Here is a 19,530-nt window from a genome sequence, read left to right on the forward strand (position 1 = left end):
CAGTTATTCTCCCAACTGAAAAATTAAGTTTAAAGTGGACAAGCTGTTTTGGGAACATGGTAGCTGGTAAACCAACTAATGCCCAGCTTGGAGCAGCTAGAAACCAGCTACCATGTTCTAAAACACAGTTACAAGATTAAGCTGATTTTCCAAACAGGGCAGAAATAATTGACGTGATGAATGCAAGAGTTGTTACATTTACCTCAGTCACGTTAGGATTTTGGGACTCGGGTGTCTCTTGTTTCCTGTCCAGAGGGGGTGACATGGCTGCCATGGTGTAGATGAGAGGTTCTGGTCTCTGCCTGCAGTGCAACAGGGCTAGCATTTCCTTGCTTGTCAGGCCAGGAGGGTTTGGATTGCGGTTACTTGTACACCATGAAGAATAGACTGAGTTTTGTTGTTCACTCTGTATAGATGGATTGGGCTTTATGTAGTTTAGATAGCACCAGGTAAAAGTAAGGTTAGTGTTAAGAGTCAGAAATGGTGGTTCTTTGTGTTCTGTTGGTAAGATGATACTTTGCTCACCCAGTTTTTCATCCTTGCATTCAATCAAAACTTCATCATTTCCCCTTTCATTTTCCTGGTTTTTCTCCTCCTCTTTCACACGTTTCTGCTGTTGCTCACTTTCTGGGCTGAGCTCCTCACTGCTTGTCGGGGATAGCACGCGTTTGGTTGCTCCAGCACTTACTGATTTGGATCCATCAGATATTGATTGTTGGTCCATGATTTCGAACTTTGAGGCCTCTTGAACTGACTTGACTCCAGAGCAGCAAGGTTCCTGAGGCCTTGAGGCAAATGTTTGTGAAACTGTAGTATAAATAGAGCCTGATTGGTGTGGAAGGTGTGAATTAAGACGGACTGGAATTATCTGGGCTGGTAAAGGTCTCAGTAGTTCTAAGTTTGAAGTAACATCAAAACCAAGATTCCGATGGTGGCGATAATGAGTGAGGTATGGTTGGTTGACCCTTGTATCAGAATTCAACAAGTCATTCTCCATTGGAATTTCAAGCTTGAGTCCTGTCGACATTGAAGAATAATGCGCTCTGGCAGCACCCCTTGGACAAAGAAGACTTCCCATTGTTGTGGGCTGGTCAGTATGAATCAATGGGGTCAACTGCAATGCATTCTGCAGGGTATTCTCTGATAAAACATCCTGTGATTGCATTATCTGCTTCTCACTAAATGTGTTTACAGTATTGCTTAAAGACAGAAGATGGGTGGTGGTTGCACTGTAAGAGATTGCTGGACTATGGCTAGGTGATGTGCTAGTCCTTTGAGTTTGAGAACTGGTGTTAAAGACTTTAGAAGATTGATCCTCCTCCTCAGGTTCCCTCACTGCACTATGCCTCATTAGAAGGCATTTCCGTCTTTCTCTCCATCCTGCAGGGGTCCGGTCTGGAGACAAACTGCTGTAGTCAAAAGACTTACTGCGAGTTTCCTTAATAAGGTTAACATGTTGAGGAACATGGGGTGCCTGCTCAGATGCAGAGCGCCTCATTTCTCTGTGAGAATTTGTGGGAATTGTCAAAGTATGAGTGGCTCTTGATCTCCTAGTTGGTGTCATATCTGCATCAGCTTTGCAAGCCTCTTCAAATGAAGTTGATCGACTGGAGGTGTGAGATACACAACTGTCTTGACTTGGACTGTGAGGCAGGGACATTGATTCAAAGCTTGAGTCCCCTGATGACTGAGCAGCTTCTGCAAGACGGAGACGTTTCTTTTTAGGTGGTAACTTCTCAATTGGAAGTTGGGCTAAAGTTGGACTTCTTTGGGGCCATTGGAACTCACTGACCTTTTCAGCGTCCTTGATTTTAGGTACAGTTGGAGGGGGTGATACTGCCAATGTGTTGGTGTTTGAATCTTCAGTGACCAGAATCTCTGGCACTTGGACATTGTGTTGTCGTACAAGTTTACGGAAGTATGGTTTAGTTGACTGCTCTTTTGATTGTGAGCAAGGAGAACAATGGGAGACATCATGAGGGTGACAGACCTCATCTGGTCCAGGGTTTTTTAAAGTACTATCATGTTTCTCAAATGAACTAGTATGCTGTATGACAGATATTCCTTTCAAAGCATATTCTGTGCCATGTTCTTGACCTAATTCAATGGTCCCTTTAATATGCTGTTCACAAGATGGCGTATATCCTTTGCGTGATATATAAGAAACCGAAGGTAAAGAAGGATCGTCAAGTTCTATACTCTCTTCTTTTCTTCTTTTTCTAAATGCAAAAGCACCAGAACGAGTTGTGAATGATCTTGTGTGTTCTTCCACTTGACAGACTGGAATTTCAGTTTGTTGAGAAATATGAACCATGCAGTGTGTTTGATATCTCTCCCAGTCATTAAAAACTATGCCACATGCATCACACTCAAGTGGTTCTTGTTTCTGGCTGGGATCAGGCACTGCAGGAACTGAGGGATGAAATGATGAGCTGGAATAGGGATGTTCGTCTATGGTAATTTCAGCACCGATGGGCAATTCAATGGCAGGCTGTCGTCTTAGCATACCATGACGCCGATTCTGAACTGGTTGCTGGTCATCAAAGGATTGGCTAAGGCGAAGACTAAGAGAATTTTCAGACACATCACTAACGCTTGCATCTGAGGGCATGGAGTGACTTCTCAGAAGAGGAGCAGTTGATGTTGCGTCAGTTTGTTCCAAACTGAGAGAATGGTGCTGAAATTTCTCACAAGGTACACCAAGAGTAATTGAACCACTGCTTTTTGTACTCACATCTATTTCTTTTGGACTGTGAAGGAAAGGCTCTTTAGAAGAGGCTGGCTTCAGTTCTGTGCTGCTTCTCCTAGAGAGTGAGAACCTTCTTGGTTTGACACTGTCAATCTTACTGGTGTCTACCACAGCCTCATTGATGGTGATGAGTTTTGTTATGTGGTCAATAACTTGCTTTTTTGGCACAGAGAAAGGAATTCTTTTACTTTCTTGCCCAGCAGGATGGGCATGTTGCTGATGGGCAGTCCTTTGTAATTGACCAAGACGACCAAACTTTCCAAGAATGACCTCTGCATAGCTTTTGGCACTTGTGTTTGGTGGGCTATCTTGAGAGACTTCCGTGCTCTCAGATCGAGAGAAATATCCTGACTCTGTGCTACCTTTGCTACTTAGACCAAATGATGAGGATGTTTCATCAGATGATCCTATAGGTGTACGTCTTCCTCTGCTAAGTCTCATTGCAAGTCTCCTTTTAACTGCATGAGAATCTTCTGTACCTTGTTTATCAGAGCACTTTTCTGTGGTATTTTGCTTTTGAATGGACATCCTTTGTTTTTCTAAAAAGGAAGATGGTTTGCTTTCATCTTCTGATTCTGTAACTGGCTCCTCTGAACAACTTATACTGGGTCCTTCCCTGTCTGCAGTCAGACCAGCTTTCACCCTATGAGTATGTGATTTTCTGTGCTTGTACAGGTTACTTTTAGTCTTGAAGGAGAACCCACATGGTGCACATGGGTAAGGTCTCTCTCCAGTGTGAGAACGAATATGTTTCTGAAGCACACTGGGCTTGGCACAAGCACGACCACAGTATGAGCACACATACTTTCCGGGCTTTTGAGGTTTACGCTCACGTTTTTGTCGAGGTGTACCTTCCAGGGCCTCATCCATGGAACAGGATGGTATAGCTGATACTGCTGAGGATGAAGCTCCAGATGGCATTTCACTAGGCTGCCTCATGTTATCATCAAGATATTCAGAACTACCAGATGCCCTTGGTGGCTTTCCCTCTTCAACATTGTCTGTTTCCTGAGCAGTTTTCTTCTGTAATCTGAGACGCTTTCTCTCAGGATTAATACGTTTTTGCTGTTGTGCATGATGCTGCTGGGTGCCAACCTTGTTCTGTCCATGATACTGTGGGACTGAATGTGGCTGGGGGCTGTCCACTGGAGTCTCATTCTGCTTTTCTAAACCTCCAGATTGCTCCCCTGTGGTCAACTGGCTATGCAAGGCCTCCATAAAATTAGATGAAAGCCTGAAGTACTGTTTATTCCAGACTACGAATGACCAATTAATTTAATTAATTCAGACATACATTGTTTCATTCAACATATGCATGGATCGCCACAACTGTAACATTCTGTATACATCATTGCTTGATGTGAGAAGAGCTTCATCAAATTGATTTTATGGAATACCACTACAACTTTTTCAGTTACAGATAATTCTGCCTCTTCTGTTTCTTGTCCTTTCTTGTCCTTGGAAATCCATGGCAACAATGTTTTTCCATGAGTGCCCTGTCTGGTTCTCAAGTCCCTGTGTTCTGCAGATGTTTGTTATGTTCTGCCTGGTTCAGATGATGATCCACTTCAAAGATTCAAATTCTGGGAAATACCAGAAGGCAACAGAATTAGTCTGATTGTCAATTCTACATTATAATTGCTGATAGAATATCATACACAATACACCCTATATTCATGTGTGTAGCAATACTCAAAGCCTCCAGACCACACAGAGCATGCACACAAAATACATTATGTGAGCATTTGAAAGCAGTAGCCTGACAGTCAGACAGATCGAAGTTATCGATCAACGTTTGTACTTGCTATTTCCAATACTGCAGAAAGACTGGCATGTTACTTTTTCTGTTTTTAATTTAGTTGACTTGGTACCAAAGTACCAAAACTTTAGAAATTACTAAATCACTTAATGAACTACATCTAATGGGATCGTAGCTAACATTTTTCTAGCTATTAACAAACATTTGTTCGCGTTGACTGTTTACAAGTAAATTGGTTAAATAAAATCTGTCTAACTGGACTAAAAGTAACACTAAAGTGTCTGTGTACATGTATGTGCATATAAAAAAGAGTAATACTACAGGTTCTTTGGTATTCTTAACAAAAGCACAATTTCGGACAGAACTCACTGACTCTGACACTACTTTCACTAGAACACAATAAGGAATCAGGCATCCCACTCACTGACCAGCTGGTATTGGCACCCACGCTTTGCTTTAGGGGGCGGTTAGGTGTGGAATCACAGGAGATCCTGCTGGTACATATCAAAATCCCTGCCAATTATACATTCCAGCACAATGCTTGTGTGAATCCAACTCTAAGTGATCAGACTTCCAATTATAGTAAAAACAGAACATATTGATGAGTGTATGAATTAAGAATGCTGTATTGTGGAAAGTAGATAATCGGACAGATGACAATTATATTTAATTAACCAAAATATTTGATTAATGGAAAATTAACTGATAGCATTGAAATACTAAATATATCTCTGTTTTAACAAAAGGGCACTGTGATTTGAAGACTTCAACAAAATAAAATAAATTAAACAATCAGAAAATGTAAAAAAAGTAAAACTGTCTGGGTTGTACAGTATGCACATGTCATTCTGTGGCTCATGCTTTGTTAGGTTTGATGAGTATATGTAGGTCGGACGGATAGTGTAGGAGGCCTAAAACATGGTGGTTGTCTGGACTTGGATGTGAGTCAAGCAAGCATTCATCTCTCTAGAACCACCTGTTCTGTTCTCCCACTCAAAAATACTGGCGACCTTGAAACACAGACTGCAGTGGCACATCATAATGACTCATTTTAGCTCAAAAACAGTTCTATAACTGTTACACAATTCTGTATTCAAACTACACATATTGCTTCTACAAGAGAGACTGATCTGTCTTCTCTTAGATGTTTTTCCAAATATGTTCTTGATTAAGAGACATAATTAGAATTATGGCTGAAAGATTAATTGCATTTGCGATAATATGATGAAACACGTTTTTTTTACTGCAAAGTCTGCGATTAGACTGGTCACGTGACACGTGAGAGTAAAGCAGTCTGCAGAGGAAGCATAAACATTGCACGCTACGTATATAGGCCTGGCCTACAGGAAAGAACAGTTTATGTTTAATTTATGTGATATTGTGTTATAAATTCTCTCTCCAACGATTCTGGACCGATTCAGAGAATTTCAGAATCGATTCTGAGCTTAGTTTTTAAACACAGATGCGTGATGACGCTGCGTGTGCTTTAGAAACACCCATATTATGCTTGCTTATTATAATTCCTCACACACACACACCACTCAAACCTTCTGTAAAATAATCTTTCATAAAGTTCGGAAAGGTTGAAGCGAATTACAATGACATTCGCAAGCTTCATTGCACAGGATATGCGCTGTGAGAAACTTGTGTTACTCTTGTAATGAGTGGTCTCGGCCGCCAGTATTTTCCTTACAAATGCTCTATGAAGGCATAATTTATGTCTTTTGGAATGCAGTGGGCTAATATATTAAAACATGAAACTCACTGACAGAAGGCTTTCAATTTGTGGTTAAATGTATACAGTGCTTAGCATAAGTGAACACACCCATGCGAAAGTTGACTAAAAAAAGGAATAAAAAATCATCTTTTGGAAACTGATCTTAATGGCAGATTTTTATTTTTAAAAGACAGTTATTTCATGGATCCAGGATATTAAAATATTGGCCTTTGGAATTAAAATAGCCCCACACATCACATACCCTTCACCATACCTAGAGATTGGCATGTTTTTTTTTCAGTTAGTCTAATAGCTGGTTTGATTTGTATTGAGAGATGATCTTATGAAAAGTACCCCATGCCAATCTCTTGGTATGGTGAAGGGTATGTGATGTGGGGCTATTTTAATTCCAAAGGCCAAGGGAACTTTATCAGGATGCATAGTATCCTGGATCCATGAAATAACTGGCCTTTAAAAATAAAATTATGCCTGCCTCTATGGGAATTTAACATAGGGGTGTCCTGACTTATGCACCCTGTATTTTAAGGAAGAACAATTATTTATTTACGATACATTATTCATTCACACAAAAAATTGGCGTCCTGAAAAGCTTGGAGTTTTCCTATTTTTTTTTAATTAAGGCATTAAGATAATTTTCCTAAATATTATTTTTTATTCCTCTTTTTTGTCAACTTTAGCATGGGTGTGTTCACTTATGCTAAGCACTGTACTTGCATCTCAAAATGCTTTTATGAAATGAATGTAAACACAGTCAGTTATCGTAAGGGATTAAGACTGGACAAACCACATCTCATATTTCAAAAGAGATATATGCATTAGTGTGAATGCAGCTTATCGGATCTAAACTGATAAAAAAAATCACTCACAGCTCTTGAATGGAAAACGTTCAGATAGCCTACTCTTAAATAGCCTACTGAAAGCACTCTTTGTTTATGCTTGTAATATTTTTTTGTTCCTCATTGTTATTTACTGGCTTTTGTTTTGAAGCTATACTAGTTTAGCCTATTTAAAATTCTTAACCTTGTTTTAATTTATTTTAATTTTAATGCGTAATTATGTTTAAAAGTACTTATAATTACATATGCAATAAAAAAAAAGATTTTAAGTTGTATTAATATGATTAATTAATAAGAAAAGTAGATCAAGAATCGGTTTAGGAATTGGATCATGAGGTGCCTAAAGATGCCCATCCCTACTGTACAATGATTTATTGCTTGTCTTTGTTGAATAATACAGAAGTCAAAGAGCTTAAAGGGCAACTAAACAATAAAACAACTTTTTTTAGTTAATGTAAGACTGGGGCTTTATTAATGCTGTTTATTGATTCAAGTAAATTTGTTGACATTTGGGTATAAAGTGTTTTAATTCTATAGTATATGGTGTAAAAACGTCTGAGTGCTGCCCTCTTCAGGTTGAACACTGGCTACTGCAGTTGAATTTTCCTATTGGATGTTGTGGTACTGCGTGAGGTAAGCAGGTACCAGCTCACCACACCCTTGCCTACAGAGAGACGTGTCTCAGGTGCATGAGGTAAATACAGTAAAAGCTTCATTGTGCAGTGTAACAGCGTCATTGATTTCATAAAGAGTTTTGGCAAGTGTTCAGATAAACTCGCGCTGTGTGATTGACAGCTTGGGCGATTGGAAAGGGATTGTTCTGTGATCGCTTGTATATATTTTAATCACAGTTTAAATAAGATTATTTTCATCCTACTAAGATAAATTATGTGAAATTGATTTTTTAGTCACTGGCTTGATTTACTGTATTGAGCGATTTTGAGAGAAAAATTATCTGTCTGAACTTGAACAATTACACATCAGAAATTCACATTACCCACTGGTTCTTCAGAGGCTCGGATTAAGGAACTAAAAAAAAAAAAAAAAACGTTTGTGTTCATTTGTACATCCAAACACAACTGCAATGCTTCGCTCGTTTGCAAGCCTGATGTCTCTCGAGGAAAAAACAATATCGCGCTCGCGTTGCTCATTTTCTCATGGGCGGGCCAAATTCTCTTTGCGGGTAGAGCAGAGAAAGGGGAGGTAACCTTTCCCCGTATGACGACATATAGGGAAGATTCCAGATTCGCCCGTCTGGGCTTTCATTTTCTCAAAATCGGAGCAGGATTGGTTTACACCTATCAAAATTTCTAGCCACTGGGGGACTCATAAAGTGAAATTTTCATGCCATGGGACCTTTAAACAATAATCGCATATTAAATTACAATTGCAATATTGGTAAAAAAAATATTATAAAGATTATATATTAGATTATTTTCCAAAATCATTCAGCCCTAATTAGAATTTAACTTGAAACACACAATGAAGTCTTTTGAGGTGAACTCATAAAATCTGTGCAGGTAATCAAGTCAAAAGCATGATGTTCTCCTAGACCGCAGACAAAAAAGTATACTTAAAGGGATTGTGCCAGCAAAAGGGAAGAACTATGGGCAATGTTTATACTGAAGCCATGAGAACATGAAAACATTCAATTCTGTATGTGACAAAGAGAATCATCCAGCTGCACTGTGTATGGTCACTGGGCACCTGTGAGCATTTTAAGATATTTTATAACAAGGTCAGTGATGAGTCTTACCAAACAACAGCATAACCCTGCCAGGCTCAGATGGTTAGAAACGGGGAATAAAGCTTCATCCACTCTGTTAAAACCCCAGCCACACAAAACAGAAGCTTTACACTGTACTTAACCAAATCTAAAATATGTTGTTTAAATACGTTTAAGAAACCTCGCCAAAATTCCCTTTCGCTCACTAATGGGCACCCATGGTGGTTCCTATAGCAACTGCCCTAAACCATGCAATGGCAGATGGAAGCAAAGCTGGAGGGCTAAATTTATCTCCCAGCATCCTCCCTGAGTACAGAGTGAGCGCCTGACAAGCCAAGGTGCCCCCCTTCCCTCCAAAAATCCCCATCTCTCAAGACAGGAGGTGATGGACAAGGAAAAACAACTTTTCACTGTTTCCTTTAAATAATAAAATAAAACAAATGTCCAATTCAATTTCAAAAGATGAATGCAATAATAATAATAAAATATAGCTGCAAGCAGCAATCACCGGGGCCAAGCGCAAGCAAGACGACAAGACATGCCAAAGTGGCTGGGAGTGTGAGACCCACTGCAGCAAGGAGCAATTAAAGACATTTGAAGATGAATTTTGGCAAAATGGTTGAAAAATCACATACAATAACTAAAAATATGATTATCACTTTCGACCAATAGGTGGCGCAGTTACGAAACTGATGTGATGTGGTCAGAGTGAAGTGACAATGACACATACAAAGTTTGGTGTCAATATGTCAAGGCATTGCAGATATAAAGCCTGAATAGTCATTTTGGCATCATGCCTCAACTTTGCCACTGCGGTATACGAAAACGGTTTTGTCTATCGACACGAAATCCATAACTTTTACTCGGCACAGTCTGGAGATGACACGATCCGATTTTGGTGAAAATCGGACGTTCGGTCTAGGAGGAGTTCGAAAAAGTAGGTTTTAAAAGAAAATAAAGATGGCGGACAGGAACTTTGATTGACTATGGCAAAATTGGTATCTATGTTTTCAGCATAACCCAAGGAATCTATTGAGATCAGTGTCATTACTATAGGCAAATTTATTCAAAAGTTATTAGCATTTTTGGAAATTTCATTATAACTTTTGACCAAAAGGTGGCGCTGTCTCATAAATTTTTGAGTACTTTTAGGGCGTTGTACTGATGACCCATACTGAGTTTCGTAACGATACGTTCATGCGTTCATAAAATACAGCATTTTAGCACATAATTCAAAATGGCCGACAGCCAAAATGGCCGATATGGGAAAATTGGATATCAGTCGACTCAGCACGATGCCCTGAATCTAACGAGACCACTTTTGTGATTTTTGGACAAACCGTTCAGAAGTTATAAGCAAAAATATAAATTCTTCATATCTCCGGACCAGTAGGTGGCGCTGCGCCGAAACGCAGCATGTAGCCTCAGGTCATGCTTGTGATGACATGTACCAAATTTGGTCTGAATCCAATAAAGCGTTGTGGAGATACGGCCTTACGTCTGTTTTTGCAAGCGCTACGTAAAATTTATTTGCGCGGTATTCGAGAACGGTAATTCGAATCAACTTGAATTCCATAACTTTTTGTCGTCATGGTCTGGAGTTGATCTGGTTCAATTTTCGTGAAATTCGGAGCAACGGCCTAGGAGGAGTTCGAAAAAGTAGGTTTTTTGGAAAATTCAAAATGGCGGGAAAACTGTTATGACGGAAAATGACGTCATAGGGTGCAATCGAATCGTCGTGAGCTCAGGAATCAGAGGAAAAAATAATTTTGTTGATAGGCCTTACGGTTCAAAAGTTATTAGCATACAATTTCTGAAACTTTGGACAGGTGGTGGCGCTAGAGGGAATGAGTTAGAAACACCAAAATTGGTGTATTTGATGTTGGGAATGTCCTCTGTCAGAATGTCAAACCAAAACAACTTTCCCGCATACGCTTCTATGGGCTGCCATAGACGCCCAGTCGGAAGAAAAAGAAGAAGAAGAAGAACCGGAACAGATACAATAGGTGCCCGCACCTTCAGTGCTTGGCCCCTAATAATAATAATAGGATTTCTTTCATTTGAAATTAAATATAAATTATCATCCCAAAATTAGCAAAGCTATGGCACTATTGTGGCTCTATTAAGTGAGAAATAAAGCTTTAAAAATGTTCACAAACATTATCACTATAAGTTAAAACGATCAAGACAGATAAAAAGCATATTTTAACAATATTGGATAAATTCTGAGATATCAGAGCAACATTTGTTCTGTCTGCAGTTACTGCATGCTAATAATGAAATCTCTCTATAACTTCACATTACTCATGCAGACATAGATAAACTACACAAAGCATATATGCTCGGCAGTCAATCTGAATCTGTTGATGCACAAAAGACCTGTGTCAGGCATTCCAGATAAGCGAGCATTAGGCTTTCCTATGCATTTATTCTTCCAAGTCTCTTCTGTACACCTTATGCTTATCATTAGCAAACAATCAGCCCAATCCCAATGACTTCACCTAGAGTATTCACATCCATCTCCCAGGATTTAAATTTCCCCTCCCTCCAGTGAAAGAGCCCTGGGCCACCCCCGGCATCCATCCGCCCCGAGTCTCATTCATACGGCAGCAGCGTAGAGGAGGACACATACGCAGTACAGTCAGTCCATTCATTCTCTCTTTGCTTGCCTTCTGTACTGGTAGTCGTTTGAAACACACACACACACACACACACACACACACACACACACACACACACACACACACACACACACACACACACACACACACACACACACACACACACACCCGCAGGCAGCACACAGCCTTCCAAACTCAACGTCAGTTGGTACATACTGTACAACCGGACATATGACTCTCACAATTCAGCATAACACATAATACGAACTATACAAATAGCTGAGATCCCTTTAAGATAAGCAGCATCAAGATCCTGTAAATGTGAGCTCTGCAGAAGTGGATGTGAGTGAAATCTGGTAATCAAGCAGATTAGACTAGTAATCATCATTGTTTTGTTTTTTACCTGGAAGCTGCATGTCTCCTCTTCAGCCCTGCTAATATGTGTGAGCAGTCAGGCTTTGAGTGAAGGCTACGAGGCTGAGAGCGAGTGAGTCATAGCGAGAGAGCCAGTGAGAGAGAGAGGCTGAATGTATGAATGAGCTGCCGTAGTCTAGCACGGTAACCGTGAGGCAAAGGGGAGGTGAGATTATGCTTCATGTACGGTGAATGGACAGTAAAGATGTTCTATGCGTGAGGAGGCAGATACCACTTATCAAGGCCAAAATGTGTCATATATTTTCAGGTAGGGGTGAGGGGGGATCAAAATTGACCATGTTTACTTTCTTAACACGTCACCTGGTATTATATAGAGCAATTTATTGCTTGTTGCCTAAGAAATCAATTTGCTTTTCCACTGACGTCATGTAGGCTCTGCAATCTAACTGCATTCAGGACTGGCTTCAGTATGTACTGCACACTTTTCACAATCCAGTCAATTCCCGGCAGAACATGGACAAAATCAAGTCAAAATCTACATTATTTTATCATTGAACATTTTGTTTTCATTCAGAAATGCTCTGCATCACTCAAGTAAAAAGAAAATTGAAATGGATTAGCAAACTAGTCTTTGACTAACTTTGACTAACCGTAACTGCATCCTCTATTTTAACGATCTGAAACGCAAAATGCAAGTTCCGAAAGTGCGGATCCCGCACATCTAAAATGGGTTGGTCTGAAGTAGCTTCATTATTCATAGGTGTGGTTTGGGCGTAACGTGAAATAAACCAATCAGAGCGTCTTCTCACATTCCCTTTAAGAGCAGGCGCGCTTGTTCCATGGTGAATTGCTATTATAATGGCGGATTTGTCGGAAGTGACATTGTATGGGGATGGGAGAAACCCACCCAAATTAGCTTTGGTGTATTTAAATGTTTGAAACCTAAAATAAACCTTCTGTGGTTGAAAACACGGAATAGTTGTGATATATGAGAGCGCTAAGCGTGTCTGTCTCTGGCTCAGCGCTAGCAAACGCACAAATGCAGATTTGAATTCATTCATTTATTTATTTACCTTTATTTTACCAGGAAATAATCCCATTGAGATTCAAAATCTCTTTTTCAAGGGAGTCCTGGCCAAGACAGCAGAATAATAGTTCCATACTAAAAATACATATACAAACATTTAACAAAAAAATACATTTTGGCAATTTAACATAATCTCAACATAATCACCAGCAGCGCTCAGTAACAGCACATGTGCATTTAGTACTCAAATAGTCCTTTATCCTCATTTTAAATTGTGTCATTGTCGGTAAACAGTAAAATTTTAGCTGATTTTGCAATTTATACCAGGAAAAAGGTGCAAAAACTTTAAAGGCACTTTCACCGAAGACAGTTTGTGTTCGTGGGATATCATACATGATTTGCCCATATGATCTAAGATTACATTTCCTGGTAGTGACTTTAAGAGTCAGAAGAGAGCACAAGTGAGGAGGCAGTTTACAAAGTATGGCCTTAAAAAGAAAAATATACCAGTGCTCTAGCCTGCGATTATGCAGAGATGGCCAACCAACACTCTCATACAAGCTACAATGATGAGTACGGAAATTGGAATTAGTTACAAATCTTAGTGCTGCATGATATACTGAATCCAGCATTTTCAAAGAAGATTTATAAAATATCACCATAATCCAGCATTGACATAAATGTTGTTTGTATAAGTGTTTTTCTCGTACTAAAAGAGAAACACCCCAGGAAACGTTGTAATTCTTTAAGGGTTTGAGGTAGCGGCCAGTCCAGAACTCCTTTTACCTTTCTTTCGTCCATAGTGACCCCTTCCTTACCGATAATGTAACCCAAGAAGGGCGTTCTTGTCTGATGAAATTCACATTTCTCAGCTTTGGCGTAGAGTTGATGTTGTATGAGTCGTTCAAGGACCAGCCTGACCTGTTGAATGTGTTCCTCCATGGAATTGGAATAAATTAGAATGTCGTCAATGTAAACGATCACCCATTTGTCCAGCATGTCTCGGAAGACGTCGTTCATAAAGGATTGAAACACGGAAGGACTGTTGGATAAACCGAAAGGCATGACCAGATATTCGTAGTGCCCACTAGTGGTGGAAAACGCCGTCTTCCACTCGTCCCCCTCACGAATACGGATCAGATTATAGGCGTTGCGTAAGTCCAGTTTAGTGAAATACTGGGCTTTGCGGAGTTGTTCGAGTGCCGCGGGCACGAGTGGTAGGGGGTAGCGGTACTTGACTGTGATATCATTTAATGCCCGGTAGTCAATGCAGGGTCGTAGACCACCGTCCTTCTTCTTGACAAAGAAAAACCCAGTGGCAGCAGGGGAAGTTGAGGGTCTGATGAAACCTTTGGATAATTCCTCATGGATGTAGTTCTTCATGGCTTCGGATTCAGGTTGGGATAGAGGAAATATCCGTCCACGAGACGGAGAAGCACCCGGAAGGAGGTCTATGGCACAGTCAGTAGGGCGATGTTCGGGGAGCTGGGACGCCTTCTTCTTGCTAAAGGCTTTTAGAAGGTCTGTGTATACAGCAGGTATGTTAGGTTCTTTGTTAGCTGAGGATTCAGGCTCTGTGTTTTGCAAAGGAACGTGATTCACCCTAGGTAATCGGTGAGTTGGACTGCTGGGATTCGAGGGCTCATTTTTCGTCTCTTGAAGCGATATGCGAGTCACAGGAGTCAGGCAGCGGTTCTGGCATGAAGCATCCCAATGTATGATTTCACCCTCTTTCCAGGAAATATGTGGGTTATGAGCGTGTAACCAGGGATGCCCCAATATGATGGGATGATGGGGTGATTGGATGACATAAAAACTGATGATTTCTGTGTGCAATGTGCCAACGTGAAGTTTAATCTCTTCGGTGGTATTCTGAATCCTTCCCTCTCCGAGGGGTCGGCCGTCTAACGCCTCCACTGCCAAGGAGGAAAGACAAGGCGTTAGATTGAGTCTGCATTGTTCAGCAAAAGTACGGGACATAAAGTTTCCAGCAGCCCCGGAGTCAATGAGAGCTATGGTTCTAAAAATCTTTCCTCTTATCGTGATAATTACTGGCAATTGAAAACTGGATGGATTCATCAAAATGTTAATGCGTGGACTCACCGCACGGGAGCTGGCAGAAGGACGGGTTGGGCATGCAAATTTCATGTGTCCTGATTGACCACAGTACAAGCACAATCGGTGTTGTATGCGGCACTCTCTCTCTTCTGGAGTGATGTGGGTAAAACCAATCTGCATGGGTTCATGTTGAGTGGGTGTTTCATGATGATATAGCGGCAAAGGTCGAACTGATCGTCGTGAGCGAATTAGATTATCTACTTGAATGGCTAGATCAATGTATTCTGTCAGAGTTCTCCCTTCATCACGGCAGGCTAGTTCGGACTGGAGTTCCGTGGTGAGACCTTTGCGAAAGAGAGTTTTCAGAGTGCTCTCGACCCAGTCAGTTTGTGCTGCGAGTGTGCGGAAAGTTAGAGCATATTCGGCTGCAGTTTTATTCCCTTGAATGAGAGATAGTAGTTGTTCCCCGGCGTCACCTCTCTCAGTAGAATGTTCGAAAACATGGCGGAATTGTTGCAAAAATTCACCAAACGAAGCGAAGGAAGACCCATCAGTTCTCCAAACAGCTGTAGCCCATTCTAGCGCTCGCCCCGTGAGCAGTGAACAAACAAACGCAATCCGGCTTGCGTTGGTGGTGTACTGTATAATGACGGTTGCTGCTCCACAAAGAGAGTACATTGAAGCAGAAATCCCTTGCATTTCGTGGGGTTTCCATCGAACTTCTCGGGGAAAGCCAGCCGTGGATTTACTGAGGAAGTGGCAGCCGGTGGAGGATTTTCTAGGGAAGGACTGGCAGGTGCAATAGGAGGATTTGTGATCGCAGTTCGTAGTTCTTGCAGACCCTGAACCAGTTCCTCGGTGAGTGAAGTCAAATGACTAAGTTGATGGTGATGTAGATCCAGACGAGATGCTTGAGAGGTAAGTTCAGTGGATATCTGCAGAACAGCTGCTGGATCAGGTGATGGCGAAGTATTCTGTAATGATACGGGAGATTGAGAAGGATCCATTTGCAGCTTTGAACGTCAAAGGACGTCAAACAGGCAAGGGTCAGAGAACAGCAAACAGGGGAAATCAGAGGTCAACACAGAGAGAGTATTCAGGTAACAGGCAGAAGGTCGGGGCAGGCAGCAAGAGGCAATTATCCAAAGGCAATCCAAGTCAAGACAGGCAGCAAGCAGGTAGAAGTGAGATAACAGTCCGAGGTAGGCAACTGGATCAGTAGAATAGGGTAAACGCTCAGAAATTACAGGCCGTGGCAATGCAATACTTCGCACTGATCCTCTATTTGAGTGTGGTTTAAATAGAGAGTGTGAATGAGGTGCAGGTGTGTGCGCAATCAGTCCCAGGTATGAAGCATTATGGGGATTGGAGTTCCCGAGAGAACTAGTATTCCGGTGAAGGCTCCCTCTGGCGGTGGAGAGGAGGCGGTGCGGGAGCCCGCTCTGTAACAGTTTCAATAATAGAAACCCAACTTTACTCTTAGTTTTTTTGTTAGACCCTCTATATGATGTTTGAAGGACAAATTTTCTTCTAAAAGGAAACTAAGATATTTATAGACCGATACTCGTTCAATTACTTTCTCATCTAGTGTAGCAATTTGACAAGCATCTTCTGTTTTCCTTGATTTAGAAAAGCACATCATTTGTATCTGAGTTTAGTACAAGTCTCAATTTCTGAAGATTCTTCTGAATAATTTTAAAAGCAGATTACAGATCCTCTATAGCACTTGTCAAGGCTGGAGCAGAACAATACAAAACGGTATCGTCCGCATAAAAATGACACTTTGCATTTGTTACATTTTGACACAAGTCATTTATATAAATAGTAAATAAAATGGGACCCAAAATGGACCCGTGGAGGACACCATTTTGTATAAGTAATGAGTTTGAGGACACACCATCAACATGAACACTTTGTGTTCTGCCACTCAAATAGTTATCAAACAATTTTACTGCTTTTGGAGACATTCCAATATCCACCAATCTCTGAGACAGGACATAGTGGTCAACTGTGTCAAACGCCTTTGAAAGATCTAAAAACAGTGCAGCACAATTTAGAAGATGATGATCACGTAATCAGAATGTTTTAATCACACCAGTGTGATCGATATTACAAAGGGTTAAATAGTGATCACATGCGGTGATGATGCTTCTTATGTCCATTTCGGAGAATCAGAGGGCAAATATTTCAACCGACAGCTGAGGCATTTTCACGAGTTCACACTTACATACAATTAGAAGGAGTAAAGTTTAATGCATATTTGGCGTGCTGTCCAGGAGGAGGGCTCCGAGCTTGGAGTTGGCCTGAACCTAGAGTACTCCCCTCCGTATGTAAATGGTTAGGACTAGAAGTGTGGAGCAGGGTTGGTGGAAGGATGCTGCTAAACTGTCAACGAATTCAGGTGAGATTGCTGAATATATACACCTCTTATCATTGATTGCTGAGTACTCTCCACTCATGTTAATTATCTGAATGTGCTCCTCCCGAACTTTGTTAATAAAACATCATTAAGTGGCACCGAAATGAGGCACTGAAATATGTGTTTTGATTCGGTCCGGTTACACACCGATTACTTGGGAACCGGTTCCATATTAGTACCGGGTTTCGGTACCCAACCCTAGGAGTGACCTAGGAGTAATCTTTGGTAGAATAGGTGGGAGAGGGAGGCTGGGTAGGATCAACTGATAACTAGGAGACTTGGAGCTGGATGGGACCAGTGGAGATAAAAAAGGCTTGGAGCTGGGCGGGACTAGCAAGGACGGGAGACCACAGGGAATAACTTCTTCCACTTCCTCGCATTATAATTCAAATATTTGAATTATTATTATAATTCAAATATTTTTTATAAAATTATAGTAGAATATGTATTTCCCATGCAATCTTCAACAGCACTGACTGAAAGTTAATTTTGTATAATGCAAATATAGTGTCTTTTGGCAAATTGTTTAGAAAGATTTGTAAGGTTTCCCTCATTCATTCCGGACAGAACCGGACATTTCTAGTTATTTTTGAAATGTTGCTTTGTGTTTTCTTTTTCTAGTGTGGAGAGAGTGAGGTGACACACTTCAAGCACACTTTCCCATTGAGCTTTCAGATGGAAAAAATGGAAAAGAATGGCCGCAGTTGGAAAAAAAGGGGGTCCAGTTAGAGTGGCTCTGGAGAATGTCCTCTACTCTGGCTGAAATAGGATGAGGAGCTCTGACATCACCACAGTTTTCTGTTTCTTTCCATTCATACAGTTTGAAGGAATCTGAAGCTCAGTGTGCAGTACTTTGTGCAGTACTAAAGGTAATAGGCTGCTGGGTGAGAAAGGGCAAACTTGAAACACATCAGTACTGAAAAGACCAGTTTAGACCAGAATGAGCTTCAATGCTGGTTCAGGGTGTTTTGGTGCTTGTCTAGCAGTTTGTAAATTATTTTTGTTCTGTATCTCTGAATACTTTGCATACATTTTTTTATGTTGATTCATATTGAGAATTTTAATGAATAGGAAAGGTGTAAAATTAAGTGATGAAAATGGACAACACACTGTCACGTGCTATCATATTTTCATATGGTTAGAAAAAAATATGACCGCATGAAGGTAAAAATACCCCCTAATATCATCAGAAAAAGTAAATATCACAACAAAAAAAGTTCTTACATTGGTTTGTCTTGGTCAATGTCTTCTTTTTCACTTTTAGTCTTACTTTTTTTCTTCCTTCCTTCCTTCCAACTAGGTGAATGTGATTTCACCAAGGAATCTTGACATAAACTGTAAACTTCCCTCAAATCTGATTGGTACAACATGTAGGACAACATGTTCATTGGTACAACACCAAGTACAACATGTTCCTGGATCATGTTTGTTGATCCTGGAACAACATTCCAATCAACCAATCCAGTTTGAGGGAAGTTTACAGTTTATGTCAAGTTTAGGCTTACCAGGATTAGTTGCTTCTACATCAGTGTTATTCATATATAATTTCCCTCTGATTTTAGAGATAAGTTATTGGTAGGGTTAGGCTTAGGGATAGGGTTAGGACTAAATTTGCATTCTGAGCATACCATTTTCACTAAAATTGTGCTGGTGCTGGTGTTTATGCTGGTACTGAACTGAGGAAACTACAAACCTCTCTGAATGATGACATGACTATGTCTATATGACTATATGTTACTAAACAAGCTTTCCATAAACAAACATGACACATTGTTTACTCTTAATTTTAAGAATACATTTTAACTTTGAAATGAATTTGACTCCGCATAAGACAGTAGGAGACTTGCAGGCCCTGTCAGTAGCCTCTTCCTGCATAGACTTTTCTCCAGGAGCTGTCAGAGCTATTCTGCACCTCAGACCAGGCTATACTGTAAAAGTTCCTTCTATGGCTGGTCAGCCTAGTGGTTCTCATCGGTTATGTCCGGTCTGTGCTCTGAGGAGCTCTCCTATGAGGTGCACGGAATGCCTTCGCCTCTAGGGGATAGGGCTAGGATTCACTAGGATTCATTAAGGATGCATCCTTACAAAATGTTTGTGCTGTAGCAGGATGGTCGGCAGGTTTTATAGTCTGGACGCATATTCAACCCCAGGGTCTCAAGTCCTTAAGGGTTGATCTGGGACTAAGCCTGCACTCAACAACTGCCCCTAGATACATAGCCTTG

The 19,530-nt window shown here is 40.7% G+C and overlaps 1 protein-coding gene across 1 annotated transcript in view; it reads right to left on the bottom strand.

The window, feature by feature from the left end:
* hivep3a (HIVEP zinc finger 3a) overlaps positions 1-19,530 on the bottom strand; it is a 58,902-nt gene that overhangs the window by 21,353 nt on the left and 18,019 nt on the right. The window contains exon 2 of the mRNA XM_079591276.1: positions 203-4,332. Coding sequence (XP_079447402.1) covers positions 203-3,967 — 3,765 coding nt within the window. The 5' untranslated portion in view covers positions 3,968-4,332. The remainder of the gene's footprint in view (positions 1-202; positions 4,333-19,530) is intronic.

The sequence above is a fragment of the Phoxinus phoxinus genome, assembly GCF_949152265.1.
Source record: "Phoxinus phoxinus genome assembly, chromosome: 19".
NCBI lineage: Eukaryota > Metazoa > Chordata > Actinopteri > Cypriniformes > Leuciscidae > Phoxinus > Phoxinus phoxinus.